Source organism: Hyperoodon ampullatus, assembly GCF_949752795.1.
Source record: "Hyperoodon ampullatus genome assembly, chromosome: 12".
Classification (NCBI taxonomy): domain Eukaryota; kingdom Metazoa; phylum Chordata; class Mammalia; order Artiodactyla; family Ziphiidae; genus Hyperoodon; species Hyperoodon ampullatus.
Genome location: NC_136925.1, coordinates 44,197,940 through 44,207,250, shown reverse-complemented (window position 1 = coordinate 44,207,250; position 9,311 = coordinate 44,197,940). Strand labels below are relative to the sequence as shown.

Genomic DNA, 9,311 nt, shown 5'->3' with positions numbered 1-9,311 from the left:
TGAATCAACCCATCAATCCTAGTATAATCCTTTTTTCTTTTATGGCATTGTTTTATTTGATGACCTAACATTTGGGAAACATTCTGAACCTTTTGGGAGGTCTGAGGTCTTCTGCCAGCATCCAGTGGGTGTTCTATAGGAGCAGTTCCATGTGTAGATGTATTTCTGATGTATCTGTGGGGAGGAAGGTGATCTCTGCATCTTACCCTTCCGCCATCTTCCTCAACTCCCGTATAATCCTTTTTTGTACAGAGAAAATCTTCACTTAGCAAATAGGGAGAGACTATTGCATCAGAACAATCTCTAACCACGACCCATTGCTGTTGTCCCTCTTCTGGGGTTACCATTTTGACTTTGAATGCGAAGCAAAGAGTCTTATCTTGAAAGAGGGATTGGATTTATATTTAATAAGAGAGACTGAATTGGAAGCTTGCATTTTTTCCCAAAATTTAATAACAGCCCTAGTAAAGCCTTACACTCCTCAGCTGGCCTTATTTCAAGTATAAGAGTACAAAGCTTCCTGGTAAACTTCTGTCTTGATGTTAGAGTGAGGCCCATAACACCAACCCTGTTTAAATTCACTGAGAGCCAGGAGGGGGTCACATAGCAGGGCATCTAGTCTGAGCATGTTTTCAGAATCAGTCAGTCCAATCCAGGCCTGGGCAGAGGAGATGAAGGGAAACATCAGGTTACTGAGAGCCACTGTCCCCAAACATTTGAGATCCTCATAGCTACCACTGATGACCTCAGTAAGTAAAGACATAGCTTTTGATCTTACCCCCTTCCTCCGTTCACAACTAGAACAAAACAAAACAAAAAACCTATCAGTAAAGCATGTCATTGTTATGCCCCAAATACTAACTTACTGAAGGGGGATTTCAATTGCTACCTTCATCCCATTATACTGAAGTAGAACCTTTAGCTTACTGGTTGCCCTGCTGCTAAACCTCAGGTTGCTCAGTTGCTCATTTTATCAGTATTCTTTGAATGATTAACAACAAAAACACATATATATTTACATATATATATGCATTTATGTATGCATTTAAAATTATATATGCATTTTAGTGTACTTTGACAGTTGCCCAGCAAGTTCTGTCTAGTTAGTGTCTTCCCTCTGGTTTAGTATTTGATCTTATAACACAGAGCAGGGAAAGGTAGGTAAGTTTTGCTAAATAGCTGTTGTCCATGAACGCTGTCAAGGCTGGTATGGCATCTGTTCTTTGTGTGACATCACTTTATCCCCTGTATTCCCACCCCTGCTTGGCTTTGTGACAATCAACAGAGCCAGTAAGAGATGACTGCTGATGAGTCCCCTTCTATCCCCATCTCTCAGGCTGCAGAAGTCCTGAAGGTTGATGGAGGGCCATGCTATTCAAACAGCAGGCATGGCTGAGACAGAAGCTCCTGGTGCTGGGAAGCCTTGCCGTTGGGAGTCTCCTGTATCTAGTCGCCAGAGTTGGGAGCTTGGATAGGTAAGTGATTAAACACATACTTATGCCTGTGTGACTTTAAATGTCTCTTGATTTAAACTTCCTTAGGACATAATTTTAAATCTACCCATTTGTTTTCCTCCTTCAAGATTCCCAAGCAGCATGTTTTTCTGCAGTATTGATTTTGATTTATTGAGCCTTTAAAAGAAAGAGATCCAAGTTGCTCAAACCAAGGTGTTCATCAAGATCCATTTGTATTCTGTGTGTGTTGTTTGCTTTCAGAGAAGGGATAAAGCCATGTACAGTAAAAATGTCATTTACTATAGCTCTGTGTGCATCTGGTTGTTGACCTCTAGCCGTAGCAAAATAGTGATGATGTATTTATGTATCTACATTTTGAAATTTATAAGTGGGCAATTAATGTGCTACCAAGAGAGTTAAACTTATGTACGAGCCTGTAAAGGAGCTCATCGGGTTTGGAATCCATTGCCCTGGAAAGATGGCTGCAGGCTCGGGGAGTTTTAACTATGTTAATTAGCTCTGCTTTCCAGGAGCTGAACATGCCAGACAAGGAGTCTGTCACTCAGAGTAATGGCCCAGAAAGCAATGGAAAATTCAGAGAGGAAATTTACAGAGCTAGGGTTTGGCTCTAAATAAGCCAACAGTTGAGAGGTACTAGACCTGCAGAAGTCCAGCAATGTCAGCTGGCTTCAGATTGAATGCCACTGGACTGTCCCACATCCGGTATGATTGGAAAGGGTAGAGAAGTTAATTTCTGAAGTTTGAAGCTTCCTTTTTTGCCCTTTAAAATTAATTCTTGCTCTTGAAAGACTGATGTATGTTCCCCATGAATTCAATTCCCATTTTCTATAAAAGTGTAGCCACACATTAAAATAAAAATATCTTCCTTACAGTTTTTCTTTTCTAATCTGTAGATCTTATCACAGAAATAGTTAACAAGGGCCTCCCTGGTGGCGCAGTGGTTGAGAGTCCGCCTGCTGATGCAGGGGATACGGGTTCGTGCCCCGGTCTGGGAGGATCCCATATGCCGCGGAGCGGCTGGGCCCGTGAGCCATGGCCGCTGAGCCTGCGCATCCAGAGCCTGTGCTCCGCAACGGGAGAGGCCACAACAGTGAGAGGCCCGCGTACCGCAAAAAAAAAAAAAAAAAAAAAAAAAAAAAAAAAAAAAAAAAAAAGAAATAGTTAACAAATAATATAACAGTGGTCTTTGCTTTCCTTCAGCCAGTATTAATTTTGACTGATAAAATGAACCCCTTTGATGCTTTTCAATTCAAAATTCCTAAGTAAACTTCCTACTCACTGTGGGAAACGGTATAACCCAGAGCTTATCACTGACTCCGATTAGTTCCCAAAAGTAGGACTTGTTATCAGTGAAGAGCCTTGAGGTGGTACCATTGTCTTATGTCCATAATGGAACTTTTATATCAAGTTCTTCCCAATACCTTTAGTTTGCTTCTAATCATTTGCTTTATTGAGTAATTGATCTAACAATCATTAACATATTAGTTATTTAGTTGATAACTCTCTTCATTTTTAACCTGGTCTCTAGTCTCTAATGGGGTAGCTTTTATAAGGAATTGGATTGCTTGGGGGGCTTTCTCAAAACCTCTCACTTGAGAGTTCGAGCAGATTGTCTGAAATTGACACATGTTGACACAGACCTGTCCTTTAGAAACTGAAGACCCTGCTCTCTGGGTGGGAGGCTGAGCTCAATTACTTCTACTGTCCCTTCCAATCCTAAAATTTCATGTTTTTTAGTCTGGGGTCCATGCCTACTCTTTAGGGAGTGGAAATAATATGATATTTTTTCCTATCTTGAGTTAGGGAGTCCAAAAAGCAATTGTTCTGCAGGGAATGAGCTCCCATGGTAGAAGGTAAATAAAGGAAAGAAGGAAAATGAGCTTTTCTAGAAGTAGAGAAATTCCTTTCGAGCTCAGACAGGGCGACACTGTTTCAGCCTCTCTTAGCCTGGGTTCTGTGAGAGAATCAAGTCCTACAGGAAAGGATTTGATTGACTGTTTCCTCAGTTCTCCCAAAGACAGCATCATTCAAGATGCCTGGGAGAGAAGTCCATCCATTCCATTCAATGGATGCCTTAAGGGATTAGGGTTTAATTCTCAACCAGAGCACAGCAAGAGCTAAAAGATGAATTTGTGACATCCCAATCAACGTCACAATTGAAAACATACTTTGACTATGTACGTGTTGCTCCTCACATATCTTCCATTTAGAGCTGTAACATATTAATCCTATTAACAAATTTATGAAAACAAAATTCATGTTTCTCTAAAATATTAACTGTGATTAACCCTGTTTTTTATAGTATGCCATATTTTTATGTTTTCCACAATGAGCATAAGTTGTTTTTAGAATCATAAAAAACCCACAAAAAAGGTAAAATATGTTCATATATTTCCTTAAGCATTATGATAGATAGCTGTTTAAACATTGCATAGGCCAAGCCCCTTCCCCTCAGTTCTGCAAAATGCCTTGGCATGACCTTGAGGTTTTTCCCTTCTCCCTTTAATTGTAAACATTACAGAAGGTAAGAAAGGTACAGTGGGGTCTCTTGCAAAAAGCAAGAGACAGCCTCATTGCCACAGAGAGGGGAACATAGACTCCAAATTATTAGGGCAACTAGAAGCTTCATTTGGAGGAATTGGTTTAACAGCCATTTTGACTAATATTATACCCTTTAACAAGAAAGCAAAAATACCTTCTCAGATAAACTTAGGAAAGTTATAATGAATTCAGTTCAATTGCAGACTATACCCAAAAGGAAATTCAGTTTACTAACCATATAAATTGGCCACAGCAAATCAAATAGTCACTCCAGCCTAAGATCACTGTGATTGTTACCACAACTTTCTCTCTGAAAGAAAGCGGTGGTACTTTTTCACTGCTTAGGGCCATGCTGAAGTGGAAATCCTCCTTTCTGGCTTCATCCATTGCTTTGCTTCCTTCATGAGCTTGAGTCCCGGATTTAAATGGGCTTGACAATGAGGACCTGAGGTTTCTGACACTGCCAAGGTCTTGTTGATTTCTGGTCCCAGGTGTGGTAGGTGATATACAGCACTTGCTGTTGGCATTGGGTTTGCTCCTATATTCAGCAAAGTAAAAACATAAGCCTGACCTTTTTAGATAGAAAGAGAAAGAGAAGCAGAAGAAATATGTACTCTTCTAGCTGTCCCCAAGGCCAAAAGCAGAAATTCTCATATAATGGAAAGCTCAGCAAGTGCCAGGATTGGAATTTTGCAGGTTGATGACGCAAATAGCCGAGGGCAGAGACTGGGACCTCTTTTCAGATTATATCTCAAAGATTTTTCAGAGTCATATGAGTGCAGCTGAGCTGCAAGAAAATAATACCGCATGAAACCCACAAGACGTGGCCTCCTAGCTGCCCTTTAGCCTCCCAACTGAAGATTCTAATCTTCTGTCTTTCGTATTTTCTAAATGATGTTAACGGGTGGGCTGCTAAAAGGCTATTAGTGTGGTTGGTGTCACTTGTCTGTCCTGTACTGTGAACGTCAGTACACGCTATAGTCAGTTAAGAGCTTGGTGAATAAAAATTTTAAGAAGCACTAATAAAAATATTCCATCAATTATGTGTGCTTCATTTAATACAGAGTTGCTTAAAATAAAATTTCCCAAACACATGTTCATTGTGGATTGCAGTAGGTGGAGAACAGTGGTTTTATTTATGCATTTAAAGTCTTACTCTCACTGGGGAACCAGAGAAATGAGAAATTAGTTGCAGTGAGCTCCTTAGAGCATCTCTCTGTTGCTTACAGGCTACAACCCATTTGCCCCATCGAAGGCCGATTTGGAGCCCGTGGTCAGGCTGAATTCCCCCTGCGCGCCCTGCAGTTTAAGCGTGGCTTGCTGCACGAGTTTCGGAAGGGCAACTCTTCCAAAGAGCAGGTACGCCTTCATGACCTGGTCCAGCAGCTCCCCAAGGCCATTATCATCGGGGTGAGGAAAGGAGGCACCAGGGCCCTGCTTGAGATGCTGAACCTCCATCCGGCAGTGGTCAAAGCCTCTCAAGAAATCCACTTTTTTGACAATGATGAGAATTATGCCAAGGGCATTGAGTGGTATAGGAAAAAGATGCCTTTTTCCTACCCTCAGCAAATCACAATTGAAAAGAGCCCAGCATATTTTATCACGGAGGAAGTTCCAGAAAGGATTTACAAAATGAACTCGTCTATCAAGTTGTTGATCATTGTCAGGGAGCCAACCACAAGAGCTATTTCTGATTACACTCAGGTGCTAGAGGGGAAGGAGAGGAAGAATAAAACCTATTACAAGTTTGAGAAGCTGGCTATAGACCCTAATACCTGCGAAGTGAACACAAAATACAAGGCAGTAAGAACCAGCATCTACACCAAACATCTGGAACGGTGGTTGAAGTACTTTCCAATTGAGCAATTTCACATCGTCGATGGAGATCGCCTCATCACGGAACCCCTGCCAGAACTTCAACTCGTGGAGAAGTTCCTAAATCTTCCCCCGAGGATAAGTCAATACAATTTGTATTTCAATGCTACCAGAGGGTTTTACTGCTTGCGATTTAACATTATCTTTAATAAGTGCCTGGCGGGCAGCAAGGGGCGCATTCATCCAGAGGTGGACCCCTCTGTCATTACCAAATTGCGCAAATTCTTTCACCCTTTCAATCAAAAATTTTACCAGATCACTGGGAGGACATTGAACTGGCCCTAAAATAATGTCATACAACACTATGTGTTGTGCCTGGGGACACACAATGTCTCGTCTGGATTAAAATATGCACTTTTCCTATAGACACAACTGTCCAAGTCGTTTTTCCATGTATTCTTGTACATACGCAGTGTGTGACCAAATATAAGATCAGCTCTTTTTCTACTGAAAATTTACAAAAACAAAAACAAAAAACAAACCAATTTGCTGTCTACATAGTTGCATCTTTTATGCTATTTACAAAAAGAAGAGGTGGTGGTGCTGGGGGAAAGTGACTTCAGCTATTCTCAAAGAGTTTGTCTTCCTTTGAGTCAGAATTTGTCGCCTGCCATTTTCATAGATATAAGCCAAAAGATTAACATGTGAAAATGTACCAATGGCTGTGAAGTTTCAGGAAGCAGAGGATTCGGTTATGCATTCTTTTCTAAGGGAAAGCTGACTCTTTAATTCAGATGCTGAATTGATGCCATGAAAACAGAAAATACTATTTTCTTATTATTTAAAAAAATGTCTTATCTCATAAAATTGACATCGTTCCAAAGTTCCTGTGGTGATTTTGCACTATCGTTTTCTCATATGGACCATGGTGTCACTTGTAGCATGTCAATCACACATCGGAAAGCCAAGTCCTTTTACTTCCATGTTCTATGTCAACAAAGAGAAATGTCATGTACATAGTGTATATAGTTGTAAATACTGGTTTCACACTAAGTAATTCTATTTTGTAAACTGAATATGGCTATTTAATTTATTGTGAAAATTAAATTTATTGTGGTATTTAAAAAATGGAATGGATTAAAATTACTCTATGTGCAATTTTTTTTTTACTCATTTTGTTTTATGTGCCCCTTGCTGGCTCCCAAAGTCAAAGCTGTTTATGTGCACATGAGAGCACTTGGAAAGATGCACTTCTCCACTGGATTTCTGTACCCTTGTGATATGAAGCAAGGTTGGATATATTTTTTAAAATATCTCAACCATCTGGAAATCTAGTATAACAGCCACCTCAAAGAGCACTTGTGCTTCTCTGCTACAACCTTGTAACAATTAACTTACTTGCAGTTGCTCCTGGTGCTAGGAGACAGACAAGAAATACTTTCATATAATCAAGGCATAGAAGAATCACAGTTTTATATGAACCTCTAATCAAAGTCAGACCAATAGAGAAATTAAATAAAATAAGATTAGAAAACTTGTGTAGCCTCTGTACTGAAAGCTGCTGATGCTTCTGCAAACTCTCAGAACTCCCTCTTTGAGATGAAACTACATCAGCCTGCTCAGGAATGATCAAATTACGTAGTGTTGCTATTACTAACATAAACATATGGCTCAGATTTCCATCCAAAGAAATTAATGCTAAATTGGGTGCTCGCTAACATCAGATAGCCTGTACTGTTCTGCATTTACAGATGCTTAAATATAATTCGGAAAACCTTGGAAAGAGGTATCAACAGAAAAAAAAAATAAGATGGATTTTTCACAATCATGGTTGCTTATCCAGTGGAAGATGTTTAAGGGCGTTTTTTTCACATTGAGAGTGCCTAGCAAATAACAGTGGATTCCCTTTTGATTGTACTAAGTGTTGATTTTCTCCACGAGTTGTTCATCCTGTCCAGTGATTTGATGGTGAACTTTTCTAAATAAATAGCCCTTTGCCCTTCATTGTCGGTATATGTTGCTTCTCAAGCTACAGCCTTGGTAATCATCTCTACCGTTTCAATTAGCATTGGTGCTGTTTTCTCAGCATGGAACAGGCATGACACCAGCACATGCTGAGAGGCCAGCTTCTCACTGACTGCACAGTGAGTCTGGAGTGAGAGTCTTGGGTCTAAATGTCAATCACTCTCCTTTAAGCAGTGAAGGAAATCAAACATAAGGAACTTAGCATCAGACTTCTCTATGCCTCAACTCTCAGCTAATGGTCAGAGGAAACTGAATACTACACTCAAGGACATAATCAACACATTATCATTAATTTTATTATAAATCTTCCTAGAGCACTCTACAGCTAATACAGTTTTATACCAGTAACTGTCAAAGTATGCTCCACTGGAACACTGACGTTTCAAAAACTCAGCCTAGGTATTCCACCAGTGAAACTGAAAAATAACAATCTTTTCCTAGACTCATAGAGAAATTTTTTAAAGTAATGAATAGAAATTTTTCAATGATAATCTTTTATAGTCCAAATTTTTCTTCAACTTTGCTGCTGCTACCAAGAGTATATATCAGAGTTGATTCTAAGATTCTATTTGACTTGTGCTGTCTTTTATAATTTGTTACTTTTAGCTCAGTAAGCAAGTATTTCTTCATCACATGCAGAAAAAAAAAGTGTTGCAGCTTCCCGTTGTTAAATAAGTTTGAGAGTTGTTTTAAACCTTGGGGCCTCCTCACAGATACCTAAAACAGGAGGCCTGGCCTAGGAGGATGTTTTTAGAGGCAGGTTTCATTTCACTGAAAAAAAAAACAAACATAAAACAAAACAAAAAAACAGTCACAGCCACTGCTGATTGAGCTAGGTAGAAATAAAAATCCTATGACCTTAATAGCACACTCCACTGGAGGTTTCAAACCTCCTTGTTTACAAAATGTTTCCTGTTGTCATCAAACAGGCAACCGACCTGTAGAGAAATCTACAGCTCATCACAATAGATCCACTAGGATTCTCTTTAGTAAGTTATTCCTTTTACATCATGAAAACTTTGCATTTCTTCCAGAGGTTTGATGGCATCATACGGTTTTGTGAAACAGTTCAAGCTGCAACGAGTAAAAAACTGTTTAAGCAATGATGAGGTTTCTGCTGGATTGTAAAGCTGAAACTACACCATTTTGGAAGCCAGGAATTCCAATTATAATTGTACAAACAGGAACAGGAGTCCCAAGGGAGTGAGAGAGATTAGGGAACAGAGAGAAAAGGAGACATGCAAACCCATAGACAGACATCAAATTCCAAGTCCATCTCGTAGTCACCTGAAATCACCTCACAAAAACCTTCAACTGATGAAGGTATTAATTTTTCCCACTAATTACACTGTAGTATAGGAAAAAATCTAAGACATCAGGGTCTTTAGCTGATGTGTGATAAAGCAAAGGCATGTAAATCCATTGTAATCACATCTGATCTTAGATTTGGTACCT

General features: G+C 39.6%; 1 protein-coding gene across 1 annotated transcript; it reads left to right on the top strand.

Annotated features, from left to right (window-relative positions):
• Positions 1–1,368: 1,368 nt before the first annotated feature.
• HS3ST5 (heparan sulfate-glucosamine 3-sulfotransferase 5) lies at positions 1,369–6,176 on the top strand (the record flags this gene model as incomplete). Its single annotated transcript, XM_079716292.1, has 2 exons — positions 1,369–1,475; positions 5,246–6,176. The coding sequence occupies 2 exons, from the start codon at positions 1,369–1,371 to the stop codon at positions 6,174–6,176; spliced, it is 1,038 nt and encodes a 345-aa protein (XP_079572418.1).
• Between the last annotated feature and the right edge of the window lie 3,135 nt (positions 6,177–9,311).